The sequence below is a fragment of the Papilio polytes genome, unplaced genomic scaffold, assembly GCF_000836215.1.
Source record: "Papilio polytes unplaced genomic scaffold, Ppol_1.0 DF824303.1, whole genome shotgun sequence".
Classification (NCBI taxonomy): domain Eukaryota; kingdom Metazoa; phylum Arthropoda; class Insecta; order Lepidoptera; family Papilionidae; genus Papilio; species Papilio polytes.
In genome coordinates, this window is record NW_013524901.1 from 2972081 (window position 1) to 2992825 (window position 20745).

The 20745-nt window shown below is 32.5% G+C and overlaps 4 protein-coding genes across 5 annotated transcripts; 3 read left to right on the forward strand and 1 right to left on the reverse strand.

Moving 5' to 3' along the window:
- Positions 1-2417, forward strand: LOC106101003 (cuticle protein 19-like). Its single transcript, XM_013280075.1, has 4 exons — positions 1-79; positions 938-1081; positions 1803-1899; positions 2010-2417. Exons 1-4 carry the CDS (start codon positions 65-67, stop codon positions 2171-2173), a joined length of 420 nt encoding a protein of 139 aa, XP_013135529.1. The 5' UTR covers positions 1-64; the 3' UTR covers positions 2174-2417.
- Positions 2418-3294: 877 nt separating this feature from the next.
- On the forward strand, positions 3295-8034 carry LOC106100988. Of its 2 annotated transcripts, none has more exons than XM_013280055.1 (4): positions 3295-3530; positions 3944-4030; positions 6764-6860; positions 6913-8034. In XM_013280055.1, the coding sequence occupies exons 1-4, from the start codon at positions 3507-3509 to the stop codon at positions 7875-7877; spliced, it is 1173 nt and encodes a 390-aa protein (XP_013135509.1). In that variant the 5' UTR covers positions 3295-3506; the 3' UTR covers positions 7878-8034. The 2 variants fall into 2 exon arrangements, with proteins under 2 accessions (XP_013135509.1, XP_013135516.1); XM_013280062.1 differs by having other exon boundaries at positions 6925-8034.
- A 5133-nt stretch (positions 8035-13167) lies between these two features.
- LOC106100736 (cuticle protein 7-like) lies at positions 13168-15713 on the forward strand. Its single transcript, XM_013279749.1, has 5 exons — positions 13168-13271; positions 13586-13781; positions 14197-14273; positions 14723-14889; positions 15151-15713. Exons 1-5 carry the CDS (start codon positions 13260-13262, stop codon positions 15251-15253), a joined length of 555 nt encoding a protein of 184 aa, XP_013135203.1. The 5' UTR covers positions 13168-13259; the 3' UTR covers positions 15254-15713.
- On the reverse strand, positions 15320-17287 carry LOC106100561 (extensin-1-like). Its single transcript, XM_013279445.1, has 4 exons — positions 17276-17287; positions 16628-17191; positions 16254-16420; positions 15320-16168 (listed from the first exon to the last, which is right to left on the reverse strand). Exons 1-4 carry the CDS (start codon positions 17285-17287, stop codon positions 16099-16101), a joined length of 813 nt encoding a protein of 270 aa, XP_013134899.1. The 3' UTR covers positions 15320-16098.
- Positions 17288-20745: the final 3458 nt, after the last annotated feature.

Consider the following 20745-nt stretch of genomic DNA (forward strand, 5'->3'; position numbering starts at 1 on the left):
GTGTCAGTTCGGCTCCTGTCAGTCGCTGAAGAGGACGAAAGTGACCTACTGTGATAACAACACAATGCGTGCATTCCAAGTAAGTAAACATATCAAAAATAACTGTAATCGGTGAATAACTATCACATTAATTGATGACTAAGGGTGCCCCATAGTGTAGATTTAGGAAGTGATATATTCACTTAAATACTACTTAAATAACCAGTAAACGACTCTGAGTGACTGATAGTTATCCGTTTAATATGTAACAATTAAATGATTTAATATTTTTGAGTTTAGAAATAGTTGCTTAAGTCTACCTTTAAGTAAACTATGACAAATACTTGAAGTTACGTACGCAATCTTACAAATTATACACTAGTTCGATTTTCCGCACCAATTTCATTCTTATTACCAGTCTAACGTCCTTATTTCTTGTACCGTATTATATAAATGAGAAGCTATTATAAGCTATGTTTGTAATGTGTAGATTTGTTCCCAGTCTTTGTTTATAATTTACATATCTTTAAAAACGTATTTAACCCTTTTCTCTTTCCTTTTTGATGAATTTTTAACTACATAAAAGTTCGAACTTGGTGAATTATAACATAATAGCTTTCGCCCGCACTCCGTCCAAATTGAATTAAAAAAAAAGCAAAAGCAGGTAGTCTGTGTGTTTTTCCAGACTATTCTCTACGTCTATGTTCAATTTCATCGAGATCTGTTTAGCAGTTTAAGCAACAAACTCTGACAAACATCCATGCATCTAAAGTTCACCATTTCTATTCCTAGCTGTTGCTCGCAACTTCGTCCGCGTGAAATAAAATTAAAAAAGCCTATCTTACTCACTGATAACATAGTTTTTATAATGATGAGTTATTTCAATTTATACAAAAATCCAAAAATACTTAACTTTCCTTTTTATAACATTATAATTGTAACCACTCTTATGTTTAAGGTTTTAGTAGTGATCGCGGTCTGCGCCGCTGTGAACGCGGGCTACATTGGCTACGCTGATGCAGGGTATGGCGGGCTACAAGGATACTCGGACGGGTACTCGGGGGGATATCAAGGAGCAGACGACGGGCATGCAGATTATTATGTAACTATTACATTGTTTATTTCGTATAAGTAACGTAAGCTTATCTTATGAATTTAAGCAATAGATGTTTCCGTAAACTAACTATGGGTTTTTTACCCATGTAACTCACAACTTACAAGAATATGTGAAAAGACACATTTGAGTCTAAGAATAGTAATTAGTAAAAGTAAATTATGTTAATTTGATTAAACTAAGAAATTTGAGTTCAAAATTTATATTTTCTTACATTGCAATTTTGCTATGAAATTTACTCAGGAACTAAAAATAAAACTATGATTTTTAGTTCCTGATTTTTTTTTTTAGATTTTTAGAGTTAGATTCGGCGATTATAATGGACAACAGATAAATTATTAGTAACCAATCGAAAACATTTTTTTAATTACTAGGATACGTTTGTTTATTTCTTTGCAACTAATTTAATTTTTGTCTACAGCTTTTATATATTATACCTTAGCAACTAAGCTTCGAAGCTTTAAGCTGGTTTTCAAGATATTCGTTTTTATTTCATACTTTATGTTTATTCGGCAATCGTTGATGTCTTTTGCTTACTCATACTTTCTTGCTACAAAAGATTTCAACGATTAATAACATTGCGTCGAAGTCAAGCGACATTGCAATAAAACAAGTTATTTATTATTAAAATTATGAAGCCTCTTACCTTATTTCATAAACGTAATTTTTGACGATTTGAATTTTATTGTTGATTTGTTTCTGGTTTCAGGCTTATCCCAAATATGCTTACGACTATTCCGTGAGTGATCCACATACTGGAGATCATAAATCACAATGGGAATCTCGCGATGGCGATGTTGTTAAAGGTAATTTAAATATGCAATATAGAACTCACACACTCCTCGCTTTCTTATGTTTTCATAAAGAAGACCCGTTATAATTAAGAACATGTTATACCTTTTTTTAAATTTTTAAGGTGCATATACACTAGCGGAACCAGATGGCACCACTCGTATCGTAGAGTATACCGCTGACAAACACAATGGATTCAATGCAGTCGTCAAGCGTATCGGACATGCTCAACACCCTCAGGTCTACAACACCCACAGTGATGGTGCTGGTTACTACGGATACCACTAGATGGAGCTGTTAATAAATACTGTGTAATAGTTGCATTTTAGATGGCGCTGTAAATCTCAATATGTACATACAGGTATCGCTAAAATAAAAAATTGTCGCAAGCATTGTACAATTATGCGACATTTATGGTCTGTAAATATTCCTGCCATCTGTTACCTATTTATTCTTTTCCTTAGCATGTAAGATTTCGACGGTAAAATTGTTACTGTTTGACCAAAACAAAATATACAATTTGTAACATGTATTTGATAGCGTTTTATTGCATCAAAAGAATGCGGTATTTGTTATTAATTTCCTTATGAAATTCATCAAATTTAATAGAAAGGCAATCGATCAAGTTACATCGAATTAGGTATTACTTATTAATTTTAAATGCAAGCAGTTAGCGTTAAAATTATTCAAACGAAACCAAGAGGCGGGGAAGTTTTCGTTGCAAGAAATAGCTTACAAATTGCCTCATTATTTATCTTGTCAACACTTATTACATTTCCTTAACGAAGAAAGTTTTTCTTTGTCGAGAAAAAATGATTAATTCGTCTGATTTAGTAATTTTATACATTACGTTGGTATACGGTTATTGTCTTTTCAAAGATTCATAATATAAACGGTACTTTAACAATATACAAGAGTTATCGGTATAATTTATCGGCCTATCTATTCCGTGTATATTGTTTCAGTTATCACGAAAAGTAATTAAAGTCAATCATTTTGAAGTTAATGTTATAAAAGTTAAAATTACATTTTACGGTGTTAACAGCTAGGTGTTTGCTACCTTTAAGATTAGAATATAGGTATTATTATATGTTCCTTATTAAAACATACACAAAAGCACTTGATTTAATTTGAAAAGCAACAATTATTTAACTAATCGATAGTCTATCTTATATTTTTCTTAGGTTTTTAACGTTCACATTATTTTGTCAAAAGAAACTACATTATATGTCAAAACACTAATAAATTTATTTTGTTTTTTTTTTAGTTATAATGTTAAACGGTTATCATTCACACTGTAGCTTTAGTATACTAATAACGAAGATGAGATATAGTTTTACTAATAAATAAAGTAATTCCCGCTCATTGAACATTATTCGTAATCATAGTGTGTGTATCATTCGCGCTGCTTTAGCCCGGGCGGTGCAAATGTGTGCGTTTATAAATAGGTAAGTGATGGTCGACACGTCGCGTCTTCACGTAGTCCCAACCTTGGAAATGGACAAGTTCACACTCATGTAATTTAAAAAAAATAAAAAAAAGTAAAAAATAGATCCGAATTATTTGTGGCAGTGAACGGCGTAGACTATCCAAAGTGCATGTCGGAGTTTATGGAAACGCAATGGCAAAACCGTTTGCTTTTTTGGTAAGTTGTACGAAATGAATTTTACAAGTTTTTATTTTATTTTATTCAAAAATATGGAAATTTATAACAAAGAAGAAAATAATTTATTTACCTTTAAAAATAATTCAGTAAAAATGATCAAGATTTGTTCAACACAAAGTTTCCTTTTTTTATAGTGACTTTTTTATTTATTTTTTAATTACTAGATAATTTGTATACAAAATATAAACGAAATAAAAACCCATTTTTTGAATTGGTTCCTGTCTTTTAGCAAGTTCTTCATTTACCTTTTAACTGCGTAAATAAATAAAAAAACTACTGCATAACCCACAGACTATTTAAATATAATGAGGAAGAAGTACCGTTCGCCGTACAACAATAATTACCTTATTAATAATTGTTCCGCGAAATTAACATGACTTTTTTCATTTAAGGTAATATTTATAAACTTAGCAACATTAAAAGGGGAAAATGCATTAATAATCAGCAATGACAATATAGAAAACCTCCGTAAAACTGACGTAAGTATATATTTTTATTAATTAAGTAGATATGGTAGTAATCCAGCCTTCATTTTTGAATAAAATTTGCTTTTGAATAAAAACAAATTGTGATAGTGAATTACGCTAAATATCACGTCATCAGATATCAGTAAATTAGGGAAGTTAAAAGAATTTAATTTCATCAGTACAGGGGACCTGCATCATTTCCCAACCTCCTGTCACTGATTTTATTACATATATATTTTTCTACGGGACATACAATTTAAGTGTTAACTATGGTATAAAATTCTTGTTTCTTAACTAAATGACAATTTTATATAACCAACGCTTATAACTTAGATCCAAGTATTCTAATCTATTTACGGATCTAAGATGAAAATTCGGTTTAAAAAACTATTTAATTTGATTTTAAATTAATTTCATTTGATCATATTGCAAAGCTAAAATTTTAGCCAAAATATAAATGTAAAGTACTTAGTTTCATTCTGTTTTATTTATACTAATCTGTACTAATATTATAAAGAGGATAGATTTGTATTTATGGAATTTTGTATATCTTGATATAACTCAAAAACTACTGGGCCTATTTGAAAAATTCTTCCACCACTTACGAGATACGTTATTAGTGGGTAAAGCTATATTTTCACGTGGACAAAGTCGCGAACAACAGCTAGTTTTCTAATAAAAATGAACGTAAAATTTTCTCCGGCGTACGGCACGCAATGTGTCAATGACGTACTTCGATTTAATTGTTTGGAACGCACTCGCACTTGTATCAGACGCTGACGAACACTTTCAATGGAATATTTTCTAATCTTATAACATTTCTCGTGTTTTATACACATGTATTATATATGTATTGTCTACATGCTTATTGTACATTAAAGAATGTATGCATCACATTTTTAGATAAATATTATAAAGATAAAATTCTGAATAGTGTCGTAACCTTTGTTAATCATCGATATTTTTTATTCAGATGACGTTAAAGAAGTTGTAGGTGTTTTCGATTTGAAATAGTTATCGTTATGCACAAATATTGAAAGCTATTACTCCAGTTATGAAACAAGTGATAAATGTACGAGTACTGGTGTTGTTCACCCACTTTTCTCCCGCCGAGCGGTCGCTTATTGCGTAGAAGTAAAAGTAATTTACGCACCGTATTAAATATAACTTATCGAGATTGTAGGTTATATTGCCAATCACAATACAATGAATGTTGTAATTTAGTACGACAAAAATGTAATTGAAGAACCAGTTAGATTAAGGGCCTGTCCCACTACTAGCTGATAGAGGCTCAGATAGCTTAAATATGACGTCACTGTCAGATAAGCGAACAAAATCCTATGAGGAAATATCTTACACGTTGGATTGCTATCAGACAATTTACAATTTGGTGGCCAAGGCCCTAAATCTTGTAAAAACACCAGTAACAGATAATATAGATCTACATGTATCTTATCTCGGAATATCTCTTTCACTACTAAAATTTTATTTCGATTATATATGTGTGACCCATATTTACCTTTTTACATCTTTTAAAACCTAAATTAAATGATTAATCTATTTAATAAATAACCTAACACGATAATTACTATTCAATAAATAATCTTGTTTAAGTAGCACTTAAGTTGCTAAGTGTTAGATACAAATGAAAGTGAGCGTACACCCGTCATTGACATTGTAAATCGCGATGCGTTCAAGTCATGCGTCGCCGCGTAGGCTGTCTTGAACTTGTAGCGCCGCGACCTATCGTTTTTTTGTTTTACTTAAAAATGACGAATGTTGTTTGCAAAGATTCAAAGTCAAAAAATAAAATAAATTGCATGAAATTGTTTTAAAAAATAGAAAAAACATACTGACGAATTGTGTACCTCCTTTTTTTGGTAAGTCGGTCAATAAAGTTGATACCCACATATACATGTACATACTTGATACAATTTGTACAAGTATTTGTTGAAGGATATTTTGTTGGTATTACACATAAGATAACAGCAGGTGCTTATTCCACATTGTCCATTCTGGTTATGTGACCGGTTTATATACACACCAATTGATGTCAACGCAATAGTGAGGTGACAGATTACATTTTATATGTAATACAGTAAAAGCTGTACATGAGGTTATTACGAATATGGTTTTATTTGACATGATTAATCTTACTCTTACTAATATTATAAATGCGAAAGTTTAGATGGAGTGATGGATGGATGTTTGTTAGAGTTTGTAGCCTAAACGGCTGAACGGATTTTGACGGAATTTGGTATAGATGTGGAGAATAGTCTGGAAGAACACATAGGTTACTCACTTTTGTTTTTTTTTTTAATTCCACGCGGACGGAGTCGCGGGCGAAAGCTAGTGTTTCATAAATTCTCTTTACATATCTCGATATGTTACATTTTTGTATACCAGATAAGAAACGAAATGAATAATCTTCTGTTTTATAGTTTATGTTAAAATTGAAAACATTTACTGATTTCATTACATCATACAAAGTGACAAGAAAAGTTATCACCTTTAATTTATTTGCATTCCAACGTCATGGAAATAATTAAATGACTCATTATGGATTCAGAATAATAAACTATAGGCGAGCATGCAACTCATTGTCTTAATGAGTAAAATATCGAATTTTCACACGCGATCATTTTTTTTATGCCCCGTGCGATTTTTTACTATAAAAAACGTAATTAAGGCGCAGTAAATAATTATGATTGAAGAGTACTTATTCCTATTTCTTTATTTTTTCAGGAAGGTCGAAACTATGCGTTTTCTTACGGAGTCGCAGACGAGCAGACTGGAGACATCAAAAATGTATGGGATTCTAAAGATGGAGATATCGTTAAAGGTGAATATTCATATTTTGAATTGACAACCTTACTATTGTAAATTCAAAAAAGATTTAATTACAGGCCAGTACAGCGTGCTAGATGCCGATGGATCTGTAAGGACTGTAGAGTACACGGCCAGTCCAGACGCTAGCGTTAACGCGGCTGCCAACAACGACGGAATCAAATCACAAAAGGAAAAACATGTCATGGAAGATAAATCTTACAGAGACTTTAACGGACCTTACGATCTCTCCGAAGATCCAAACTATGAATTCCATTACACAAAACATAGAAAGAACAAGGTACGCCCTTACGATCTTTTTAAAGATTTTCCAATGAAAAGACCTAGCCATACTCATTCTCAAGCAGATTCTGGCGAGTTCCGCTACAATCCGACACTAAAACACTATTACAACGGTGAACCATATAGAACCACAGGCTACGGCCATGATCCTGATTGCGATACTAAATATGCAACAGAAGGGAGTAATTATTTTAAAACTATAAGTGATTTAGATTTTCGTAGACAAAAATATCCCTTACTTTATTCGGATCCATATACGCAGGAAAAATATAAAGACATCCCTTATGATGATTCAGAGAAGTACCTGAGTTATAAGTACAGAGGTGAAAATAAATCACCGCGACCTGAAGAAATGAGTCTAGCGACATCGGTTAAATACAACTATCCTATGTTACCTGATATTCCAGTTTCTCAACATTTCTATCGAGATGATGTTGAGCAGAGACCTAAAAAGAAGCATAGACCTCCCAAACCAACTGATGTGTTTTATTCTAGTGAAAACTTTAACGATTATGTTATGGTACCGAAAAAGAAGTATAAAAAACCACCAAGGTTACCTGATATTAATGATTATTCAAACGATAACGATGAAGATTACGATCCTCTGGATGAAGAAGATGACAGAAAACGTAAACCCTTTCGAGGTTCCGGACAGAAGGAAGTCGTGAGAAAAATTATTAAAAAACCAAAACCGACGCTTATCACTTTACTAGACATATTAGATATTTAATATTTAAATACAAATTAAAATATAATTGTACATATTGGCGTTATTTTGTAGATTGAGTTTCTACAATTAATATTTTGTTGCAACACTTTATTATGACATTTTACAATGCATGCTGCTTCGAATACTGTCAAAAAAATTATCATGAATTAAATTAAAATAGACATTCAGTGTTTGTGTATGTTTTGTATATCTCTTACTTAATATTATAAATGCGAAAGTTTAGATGGATGAATGGATGTTTGTTAGCGTTTGTAGCCTTAACAACTACACGGATCTCGATGAAATTCGGCACTGATGTAGAGCACAGTCTGGAAAAACACATAGACTACTTTCTTTTGTTATTTTTATTTCACGCGGACGGAGTCGCGGGCGAAAGCTAGTTTTTATTAGATACATTAGATTGTAGAAAATGTTTACTATTTCCTTTGTGTGTAGTATTTTTTAGATTTCATATGTCAATTTTCAACAAAAAAATTTTTTCGTTAATATAAATTGTGGGTTACAGTTTTAGTTAAAGTGGTATTAAAGTGACGTCATAATTTTAACATAAAATACATACGATTGTGTAACTTTACAATGATAGTGAAAGTGTTCGAGGCTCGGAAACTGGAGCAAATGGGAGTGTCTGATACGAATTACAAGGACGTTTAAGTTATTTTTAAACAGAAACTTCAATTTCTGAACATTTCACAGTTTCATTCGAGCTCGTTCGTAACTGAGACTGTTATCTCATTAACCGATCTATTTGCAATATCTTGTAATTGACAGTTGAAAATGAGACAGTAAATTGATTTATTAAAACGCTAACCTTAGCGTACATTGATTAGAAACAAGTATGTGGTATCTTAACTAAAATTAACTTACGTTAATATATGCTTTTTGGATTGCGAAAAGTACAGTTAAGGCGTTTATCAACTGTCTTCTTTAAAACAATAGAGAAGCGTAGGTATATACTTGACCTTTCACTAAATAAACCATAAATATGTACACACAAAGATAATTCGAATTCAATTTAAATATTGAAACGCATATATTCTATGCCGACATAAAAAGAAAAACACTAAAAAAGAATGATAACAGTGATGTGAGGAAAAAATAACAGAAGTAGTAAATTCTAGATGTTGTACGCGACTTCGTCTGCGAGAAATTAAAAAAAAATTAAGAACATAGCCTATATTACCGATAACGTAGCATTTCAATGGTGAAAAAACCGAAATCGGCCTAATAGTTTCCGAGTTATTTCAATGCATACAAAAACATAAATTTTTCATCTTTATTTTATTAGGATAGATATAAAATTGCTAAAGTTGACTTCACTTGTTTGCTTTCATTTTCTTTTTTACATTATTAGAATCAAGACAAAGAGTTCACATGGTTACCATACATGTCCTAGCCCTGTTGTTATATTTTATTTAGGTAACGCATGCATTCTTCGAACGTTCACCAAGGCGCGGCCGTGACACGTGCATTGCGACAATACCCGCCGTCGCACGCAACGCCGATAAAGCGCATTCAATATTCTTTCTAGATCGAAGCCGGACCGCCCTAATTTCTATTGTATGGTCAAAGCAAAAACTAATATAAATGAAGTATTTCATAAAAAAATCTTTGAATCACGGTTTGATAACTATTTACTCAGATGAATTGTTCGATTGAGTTAGTTTTGGAACGTTTTTAGTCACAAAAAAAAATCTTGAAGTAATTATTACAATAGTTTGAATATTTTTAATTGGACATTTAAAACTACACACGGATGCAGTTTTATAAAATAATTTTTTTTCTACTTCTTTTTCAAAGCAAAAACTTATTTGTGAGGGAGATTATAAGATTTTCAAATTATGTAAAAATGCCCTAATTTCTAGAAACATCTATCGAATTTGTTCTACATACAAATGTAAAACGCCATAAATTCAAATAATCTTCAAAAGATAAACGATAAAATATCTCTTACGAAAGTTTAAACAGTTTAATTGATCAAATACCTATCAATATAAATGGATACCTAAACTTATAGGTATTAATTTCTTTTACTACTAAAGCAGTCGGCAAAAATGTCCAAGATTACTTACAACCTACCATAGATAAAATTTTATGTGTTCGCATTACTCGAATAATATCAGATTATTATGGCAATAAATTGTACTGAGATTTGAAACACGAAAGTTAGGCTTTGATTTTTATACTGTTACAAAACTCTAAAACTATAACGATATACAATTTCGAAAGAATATAAATTAATTAGAAGACAGGTGTGAAGTGGGAGCAATTCTGCGTTAATAAGTGCGTGCCGGAGGCCTGATCTTAGCTATTTTTTCTTTCCTCCCTGTTCTTATAAGGAAAGGATGAGAGGGGAAGGTTTTGACTTCTCCATTTTGCCGGATTGAGTGACCGCTTGCTCGTTTGTCACCTCGTATTATAATACGAGGTGAAAAACGATAATTATAATATTATTATTATATATTTATTTTTATAAAAATAAATATATAATAATAATATAAAATTTAGCAGACGTGATAACGGTGTCAGACATTGTGACTAAACCTGTAAATATCGATGAAGTGCAACACTATGCGTGAAATCAAGCAATCCACTGGGCCAGGTAGTTGACTAAGGACTGGTCATCCCTAAGCCTTGGGTAGGCTCCTAGCATTTAAGTAGTTATAGTGAGTTGATGATTATGAACATTATTGTTATTTATTCAATAAATTATTTGACGTTATCAATCTTTTTCGATCATACCATTGTGAAACCATTTACAATACTTTATCCTTATTGAAAACGTGTTATAATTGTATCAATGATAAATTTATTAACTTAACGTACCATATATAGAAACTGAAAGGAAAATAAAGTCTAAATTAGTTGAAAAGAAACAACTGCAATTGTACCACATATGAGACAAGGTAAACTAGTTAAGGCAGCAATTCTGTCGAGCACCAAGGATATAGTTTCTTTATACTTTCAAAATATGGCTTATGGGATACCATAACCACACATAATGTGAATTTATTAGGACTGCTAAAAACCAGTTTATTAAACCTATCGTAGTGAGATAATTTTAAAGATGATTCCGATGATGCTGATGCTGATGATGAATCAGAAATTATTCAGCATAACTATTGTATCAGTACTCTAAATTTCTTTACTTATTGGAAACTATTAATAAAAAAAAATCATATTAATAATATTTATCTGAACTAATTATACATAAAACACTCTTATTACATTTTAAACAACGGTTCACACAGCTAATTTGCATAACATAATTTTAATAGTATACAACTCTGACCTTTAGTATGATAGCATCAAATTATGCTATTTACATATTAAAGCGAGGTTGAAAGGTGAATGACATCGAATGGATGAGTCACAAAGTCGCAATTTAACACCCGATGCTGGGCTAACTGCAGACGAGAATAGGCGCCTCACAAACGAGACCAGGCGACTGACAGACGATACTAGTCAATTTATATATTAGTCAAGGTGACTGAGAGACGAGATTTGGTCACCAAATCTCGTAAGTCAAGTAAGTCGCTTACGACTGACAGACGAGACTTGGTGACTGAGAGGCAAGACTAGGCGGCTGACAGACAATACTAGCTGATTAATATATTAATCGAGGTGAGTAACAGATGAGACCACGCGTCTGACAGACGAGACTAGGCATCTAATAGACAAGATTAAACGTTGCAGGCAAAAATCAGAAGACCAATGTAAATTGTAGATTAACCACAATAAGGACAGAGTAAACATTTTGTAAGAGTGGTGTCATAATTGTACTTCAATTACAAATTGCGTGTAATTTTCATCTACACCTATTCATTATACATGTAATTAACATATGAATTTAAAATATCGATTTCTCATCGCGGCAATTAAAAAAAGGAAATGCGTAAAGCGTTTCCTTTACCACTTAAAGAAGAATTAAATATTTATGTTATCTTATGTTTTTTTTTATCTCCTTAAGATTTTGGAAATTAACGCTTAGTAATGTATGAATCAAATTTTGATAAAAACTGTGCAATAATATTACATGCTGAATTGCCATATTATATTGAGTAGGTGTAAATTATTGAGCGTTGAAAATTAATTCGATATACGGTTAATCGTAGCGTGTGCGCGATTAACCATAGTAAAGGTAATTACACAGTCATTGCATGTCACGAACTCTGCACAAATGTCTTATATTAAATCTGCTTTTTAATACACGAAAAATAAGATAGTCCTTATTTTTAATCAGAAAACTAACGAAATATACTATATCGTATATGCTTCCCCACGATAAGTGCAAACATTTCCTACCTGCGATCGATTCATTCGTTGTCCCTTCCCTACAAATAAGATAAGCAATCTTCTGATCATTCTCAAGGATAGAAGGGTTTAGCAGTGAAGATTGCTTAATGAATATCCCACAAATAATCTGTTTCTGGTCAAAGCAATGATATTTATTGAGATAGTATAAAATGTTCAATATTATTCTTATTTTGTAGTTAGTTATATTTTAACGCAGCTACAAAAATTCTATTGCAATAGGGTATTAAAAGAGTTTAGTAAGTAATAATGCGTCCTTGGCACCATTACACAATTTATCAACGTCGTAGTTGCAATGTGCGTACTTTAATTTAATTTATTCCACGCTCTGTTCTCATAGATATCCGTATGAACTTACCTCTGATACCAATTCTCGGTTAAGTTGTAACATATACACGTTAGCATAATGTTGATATCGCTCAAATTTAAAATTACGTTTATCGCACGCTTTTAAAATTAAAAATGCAATAATATAATATTGACGATAGAATAATATAGAAAATCAGGTAAGATAACGAATTTTAATCTATGGTCGTGATGACGATCATGTCCTTCGTGACGTAAACCTTACGTGAACCATACTACATCCCAGAGTGCAAATGGACGTGAATTCCAAATCCAAACTTGTGTGACAAATAAGGTCTTTAAAAAAACAAGGGAAGAAAATACACATGCGATCATAATGATTAAGCTATTACTTGAGTAGCATAACTTATGTAAAAACAACTTATATTACTGTATCAGACAGTATATTCGCTCGTATATTTGCATAAGTTCAAAATTTTATAAAAAATCAAAGTATGTAAATTAAATTAAAAAAACTACGTTAAGGTATGTCCATATTCTTTAGTCTTAGCACTTGGTTCATTTGCGGGCAGCGCCCACTATATGTGTGTACAACAAACATACATAGATTCCAGCGTTTGGCTGCGGTGTCTAGGCGAGCCCTTGTGACTACGTATAGGACATACGGCCCTATATAAACCCAGTTATCTTAGATTTAGGCACACATCAAGCCCTAGTGCTTAGCGTGAAGTACCGTGCCAAATTTTAAAAATAACATCTAACAAAATGATTGCTAAGGTAATTGTCACATAGAACAAATTACAACCAATATTTTTTACTTTATTTTAAAAACTTCAAAGGCATAATACAAACTTTTATAGCACTGGTTAAATTGATTGATAAACGATTCGGTTATCATTGCTAAACTTTCCTAAACAAAAAAAAATATATATACATTTTTAATTATACATAATTATTTCTAATAATAGAGATAAGGGCACTTTCTTAAAGATAATAAAAATGTATCAGTCGCATCTCATATTATTTACTCTTGGTATGACATAAATGAAATTAACCCAGACATGTATTGATTTGTTTTTTTATTGTAATAGGTCATTGTTGCTTGTGCTCTCCTGAGCGTTGTCCGTGGTGGTTTGATCGCGAGTCCCCACGGGGCTGCTATCTCCTCCCAAAGCATAGTGCTGGGCCATGCCGCTCCTGCATACGCCAGAGCTTACGCCGCTCCAGCGATCGCTGCACCAGCCTATGGATTGGGATTGGGTGGATTAGGTGGACTAGGTGGACTAGGTAAGAATATTTTACTTATTGGTAAAAATACTGTGGAATTTTACTGCACATTCTTACAAATTTTACGATTGCCTTCTTACCTACTAATATTATAGATGTGGAAGGTTAGATGAATGTACAGATATTTGTTGTAGTTTAAACACCTAAACGGTTCTCAATTCAATATTCCGTAGATGTAGACCACAGTCTGGAAGAACATTGCTTACTTTTGATCTTTTTAATTCCATGCAAGCAAAAGCAAATGTTTTCATTATGAAGATTTGACAGTGTTACCAGTATTGTAGGTTCATATTAGTTTTTGGTTGTAAGATACATTTTTTATCCAAAAACACAGCGTTAGCCTAACTGTATTTTGATGTTTCTTTAATTAAACTGTTTTTGTTACTGGTGACTTAATGATGAGATATGATTGCAGGGCACGGCGTGGTAGCTCACGCGGCTCCGCTGCTGCACGCGGCCCCCGTCGCCCACGCCGCCCCTGTTGAAATTTATGTAAGTCTATTACACAATACTTATTACGTTAGCACACTGACATAAGTCGTTTAATTATTTGTGAAAAGTAATTGCACAAAATTCAGATATTCAATATGCCATATTGATTTATTAAAATTGTCAGCTTTAATAAAATTTGCGTAATTTGCAACTATCTCAAACATAAACTTATTGATATCTATCATAGTCGAGTTATGTATAGATGCTTTGATGTAGTAATGTATAACTCGAACCGTTAAATAATTTGAGCTTATTTAGCTTGTAATAGTTAATTCTCAGAGAAAGACATCTAATCGTGAAAACTCCCGAAGCTGTTTAAAAATAACGAACGCATGCTTTTATTAAAGTAATTTAAAAAGTGCAAGTGCGCAGATTAAGGTTCATGTTGATGATGTTGATGAATTTAAAATTAAATTTCACTTAGTAAATTATCTGTTTTTGTATCTCAGTCTCACCCTAGCTACCAGTTCAACTATGGAGTAACTGACGCTCACACCGGCGACCAGAAGAACCAGTGGGAGGCCCGCGACGGTGATGTTGTGAAGGGACAATACTCTCTGGTTGAGCCCGACGGCACCGTGCGCACCGTCGACTACACCGCTGATGACCACAATGGGTAAGACATTTAAAAATAATTAAAAACCAATTAGTATTCATTTGTCTAAATATGACCTAGAAAATAATACAATAGGAGAGATTATAGGTAGTAGTATTTACTGTTAAAGATTCTATATCCTGGCAACCATCAGACTAACACATGAATAAGGAGGTGAAATATCTACCAATGGCTCGGAAAACACTTATACTATAGCATTTTTTTTCTGGTCAAATATTGTTAACTAATAAGGTTTTCATCAGCTTTAATTATTAATTCCAGTTTCAACGCAGTGGTACGCAGACAAGGTCACGCTGCACACCCCGCTACCGCGCACGCGGTGGTCGCCGCGCCCGCTTACGGCCATGGCCATCTCCTCGGCTAGAGGGTTCATCAGCTTCTCTAGTAATCACCAACAACGACGATTATTTATTACTTGCGTATATTGTACTTAGGTTAAGCACGGACGGAATGCTACAACGAAACTAGGAGGCTTCGTGGTTATGGTTTAAAAAAGGGCTGCGCATTGGTATGCATTGAAAGCATTGATTTGCTTAGAGGCTATACGTTTCATAAGGTGTATCCATACTGGGACTTCGAAGCCCAAACTTTAAGACATTTTTGCCATCAGTATCTATTTTGAAAGGTATAAACTCTCGCTTTTGTATTATAATTTCTTTTAGTTTGTAAGTTCCGCGCATTCATATTTATACTTTTATTATAAAAGTATTTTAGGTGTATGCATTTTATGAAACGTAAAACATAATGCCTACTATGGTGCTGTTCAAAGACTTCTATTTTTGCTGCTAAAACGAATGTAAATTAATATATTGTTACTTTCATAATTATAATCTTTTATTAAACTCCCTTGAAATATGACATGAAATAAGTGATCACGAGTCAAAGCTTATATTTATCATCTAAGATACGATTCGTAGTGACAAGCATAGTTAATTAACTTATACAATAAAATTGGCAGGCAAAGAAAAGTTATCACTTGTCAATTAACTATTCATATTAGGACTTACAGATTCAGGGCAATTTAAATTCCTTATTCCACTTCTTAATAGAAATAATTCTGATCAACATTGTTAAGAAAATGAAAACCATTTTTATAAAATTATGCTTTTAATTTACGATCAAGAAATAATTTAAATTCATTAACTTACACATCTAATAACAAAGTAAAGATCAAACACAATTAAATTAAATAGTAAATAAACAATTGGATTAATTTTCATGATGGCTCTCGATCTGGACGTGGTGGTTAGGCGCTGAGTGCTTCACTACAGCATTGAATCTGAAATACAATTATTGCAAAGTTATATTTTGTCTCATAGGCTTAATCATTATAATTGAGACTATAATTTATTTAAATTACGTACCCGTGATGTTTGTCAGAGCTGTATTCAACAGTTCTGATCGAACCATCGGCCTCCTGCAGCGAGTACACTCCCTTCACATTATCACCATCACGGATCTCGTGCTGGAACTTATTGTCCCCGGTGTGTGGGTCTTCTACTTTGTATTCATACTGGTACTTCGGGTAAGCCTAAAAACATAAGATCATTTATTACAACGTATCGGAATTTTACCAATTTACATAACCCTATTCGAATGCTGCAAATGATCTAGTTCGTGATTTAAATGGATAAAGTGTGATGCAAATGAAATAGTAGAAAGTGAGTGTAAATCAGGAGCCGGACATCCGTGAAAGAATTAACGATTTGTATTAGACACACACGAGCAATGAACTTACGTAATAGTCGACGAGCTCTTCATGAGAGTCGTGGCTTGGGGCTTCAGGGTGATGGTAGACAGGTGATTGGTGGACCTTGGGGGCATAGTGGTGAGGTGCGGGTTCATGAGCCTGAACGTAATGAGTCGGAGGCTCGTGACGCACTGGGGCAGGTAAAGCATGCAGCTGATGACGCACTGCAGGGTAATGAACTGTTTGTACAGTTGGCTGATGCGGCGTTGGCTGATGAGCGCTGACGTGTTCATGGCTTTGGAAATATTGTTTATAGTTCACTGGTTCCGGTGTGTACTCTGAGTAACTCTCCTGAGATTCCTGAGTGGGTTGCGGTTGGTGATGCACGATGCTCTGGGATGATATCGCGTGTCCATTTTCGTGGCGGTATTGGTTCTCAACCGGAGGTTGGCTTTCTTCCTCGTGAATTGGCGCCGGTTCCTGGTGGTAGACGTAAGGACGTTCGGTTTGGTACTTGTATTCCTTTGGCTGCTCGTGCTGAACTATCGGCTTGATCTTGTATTTGTACTCCTGACAGGATATAGCCGATATGGCCACGGTGAACAGTAAAATCTGAAATTAAAACGGATGTATAAGTATTTAAGCAAATAATGTTTTTAAGGATATGTTTTTTTTTTATAAATAAGGAACACAAACTTTAGCTAACATGTTGATCCTTCTTCTTTGACTTCCGCAGTGAAACTGATGAATTAGCATAGGCTTAATGCCCAATATATACCGGAGACGTTACGAGAGAGAAATGTATCAATCTGCCATCGCTCGGGGCGTCAACTTGTAACCCGCGGCACGCATACAATTCTCGTGACGTAATTTATGTAACCAATGTGAAGGTTGTTGCTATTCTAGTTCAATTTTGTCTTGTTAATAATGTTTAGATATCATATAATTATTTTATGATCTATACATATTAAAAATTTCATCGATTACATTTTTCAAATGATTATACGAAGTTAAGTGAAGTTTCATAACTTGTTTAGATGAAACCTGAAAACTATTATCCAGTAATGTAAATTTGATTGTTCTATACCTTATTAGGGATTAGGGTTTAGAGGAGAAAAATTATTAACATCACTGTAGTCTTTACTTCTGAAAAGTATTTTGAGTGTGAATTAATTATTTGTTTCAAGCATACTTAAAATATTTTATAAATAGAACAATTAAAATTTTTCATGAAGACTCGTCTATAACATTTCGTATTCTAGAGGAGTAAGTGCGTTTTCTCTATATTTGCACTTTTTTAGAAAATTGTAGAGCTGAATGTTTTCAGAATATTAAATCGAAAAATTCGGCCCATTAAGCTAATTTAAAGATAAGATCTCTTCGATGTCTTATTTTAAAATTCAACAAGCATTTAACCTCAGTAATTACTTGTACTTATTGCACGCTAGCTTACAATTTTTGTATTAAAAATAACAATGTATTTCTAAAGATTTTTATTATGATTAATCAGAATATGGATGTCAAATACATCCATATTCTGAAACAAGACGTTCTTTACTACTTAAGGTCAACTTTTACGTTTTTACTATGAGTCATTGTATTCTATGTACATTTTAATACAGCACTTTATCATTATTAGATAACGCTACCCTTTTTTATAGTTGCAAAGGAAACAACGGTTTACTTTGTAGGTAAAACGATTTCTAACACGTAATTGATTCCGTTTTATGTTTCGTATTAGCATTTAAATTTTATGCAGATGTCTTTACGTCCGACTAAACATTTTAGATACGGACTGATTTCAAAATGAGCAACTTATTTGCATTGATTGATGAACGACGATGCGATTTTAACAAACTACTCCATATATTAAAAAAATATTAATAGAGAACTTGATACAGACAATCAATTGTTTCTAGTGTGAATTACTACGAATGTGGTTTTCTAGGTTTTTCTTGTTATTTTTTTAAAGGTCATTTTATTTTAAAAAAATAATGTCATCTTTTAGAAATCATCTAGGTACTCTTTTATGTATAAATATTAAATTAAATCAAACTCCTAATGTATAAAATAGACAGTTAATTTAAAACTTGTTCGTTTCCGACATTTGAAAGTAACCTTAATGCAATGTCAATGCTAGCTTAGTTTTTTATCAATTATTCGTGTGAAGCGTCAGCTGGCACGGTTTCGGCAAGCCATGAACCACATAATTTTTTTCTACGGTTACAAAATCATTTCTATTTTAATAATACTAATAAAGTTGTCTTATTTTAAACTAACTGTTGCCCTCGACTTCAGCCATGCCATATTAAGATAAAGAAGCAGTCTATAATATGCCCGTCTATGTCAGCTACCCTTAAGTCTGGTCGAAATCGGCCCAGCAGTTCCGGAGATTACCTGGAATGCGGCTTGCGGACAGACAGACAGCCAAAAAATTTTGAGCAACGCAAATAGATCATCTTCCCGAAATCTGGAATTTTTCTTTTATTATTACAAACAGACACACGAATTTTATCATACGTATAGATAACCAATGCATCAAATATTTAATGATTGGTTAGATATCAAGTAGAGCCTGCTAGGTTAAGTTGAATGCAATTTAATGTGTAATTATGGCTTTATTGTTGTCTATTAACATTCCAACCACTGTTTTTACTCCTTTCATGTTTTCGTCTTACGGTTTTATTTTATTTTTTGTCACACAAATTGGTAACAATTCCTTGGAAGTCCATTTTTAACAACAAAGAGAAGCCAAATCTCATTCAAACTTTTACGATAAAACACATGAGATCTTGATATTCAAACAATAATAATCCAATAAGTAATCTACTTTTGTGCAATTTTGTATTGTAATTAATTAGTCTTAATTATTAATAGTTAATTTTTGCTTTTTCTCGTTTGTATTTTCTGTAAAATGTATTTATTATGTTGTTTTTGAGCTGATCAAAGTTATTATTATTGCTTAACGCCATTCGATGGATTCAAATTCATAACATTTTCGACATTATGTGCTACATAATACTGACCTATAGAGACTATGTTCCGGACATTACCGTAGTAGTATAACATAAAATATGTAAAAATTCATACATAACAATTTATAAATCAATTCTAGGAAATGTTCACGTCAACAGCGAGGAAGTTGTAAACAGTATACTTACGAAACTTATTATGTACGCAACCGGTTATGGGTTTTGAGTTTATAAGTAAAAATACTTTATTTACTCGTAAAATGTTTTCGTCAAAACAAAATTGATGACACATTTTTTTTAATAAAACAAAATTAATTAATGTCTATTAGTTATTAATATCAATTGGGTTAAATTTTAATCAATGCAATTTTTAACAGTTTAAAATGTTTGTCGTGATTTTTTTTTTAATTTGCGAAAACAGCGAAGTGATCGATTCTTATAGACATCTGCATTTGCACGTATATTCTGCTTAGCTGTAATCGATAGAGGATGGGTCGCGAACAAAAGTTATATTTCCTCTGCGTCCTCTCCTCTGCCTAATGAAAATTGCTGAATAAGAAGCGTAATGTTAGAGATTTAAGGAATTTCATAAAATAGTTAATAGCGTGATCTTTACAAGTATTCTATTAGCGATTTCTATGCACTATTTACAGTAACTGCATTGAAGGATAATAGATAATAATCGTTCTTGTAACCGAAAACTACGAGATCCGCTTTTAATACCAGTTTCAGTACAAACATAATTATGCTTAATCATACATAAATATCGTATATCTTTTCAGGACATGATACTAATTTTTTTGTTATTTGAAGTGTGTTATTTGATGTTGATATTATTTTAACCAATTATAATTAGGATAAAGTACATTATAAATAACTATAGCCAGGGACAGATTATTTTGTCTGTCTGAGTGTATACAAATTTATGACATATATATGGTATTTTAGAACCCAGATGACACAACTGACTCCACGTGCTATGGATGATTTTATTGTATGTCATTTCTATAATTTTAACTATGTTTCCGTTTTATTATTCTCCTTATACGAATACCGTTAGGAACTCGGTCAACAAATTCATCGTTGATATCCTAAATGTTCAATCGCGTAACGGTATTACAAATCATGAATGGGTTTCAACAAAATTTACGTTGCACTTTTTTCGTGTAGATTCGTCACATTAGTGATTCCACT

Bases quoted from the DNA above. Each gene is read 5' to 3' on its own strand.
- LOC106100988 (XM_013280055.1), top strand. From the start codon at position 3,507: ATGGCAAAACCGTTTGCTTTTTTG. The intron at 3,531-3,943 runs GTAAGTTGTACG...TTTTCATTTAAG, and splicing joins CAAAACCGTTTGCTTTTTTG to GTAATATTTATAAACTTAGC. The intron at 4,031-6,763 runs GTAAGTATATAT...TTATTTTTTCAG, and splicing joins AAAACCTCCGTAAAACTGAC to GAAGGTCGAAACTATGCGTT.
- LOC106100561 (XM_013279445.1), bottom strand. The intron at 16,421-16,627 runs GTAAGTTCATTG...TTATGTTTTTAG, and splicing joins AAGAGCTCGTCGACTATTAC to GCTTACCCGAAGTACCAGTA. The intron at 16,169-16,253 runs GTACGTAATTTA...ATTGTATTTCAG, and splicing joins AGCTCTGACAAACATCACGG to ATTCAATGCTGTAGTGAAGC.
- LOC106100736 (XM_013279749.1), top strand. The intron at 13,782-14,196 runs GTAAGAATATTT...ATATGATTGCAG, and splicing joins AGGTGGACTAGGTGGACTAG to GGCACGGCGTGGTAGCTCAC. The intron at 14,890-15,150 runs GTAAGACATTTA...TATTAATTCCAG, and splicing joins ACCGCTGATGACCACAATGG to TTTCAACGCAGTGGTACGCA.
- LOC106101003 (XM_013280075.1), top strand. The intron at 1,082-1,802 runs GTAACTATTACA...TTCTGGTTTCAG, and splicing joins ACGGGCATGCAGATTATTAT to GCTTATCCCAAATATGCTTA. The intron at 1,900-2,009 runs GTAATTTAAATA...TAAATTTTTAAG, and splicing joins CGATGGCGATGTTGTTAAAG to GTGCATATACACTAGCGGAA.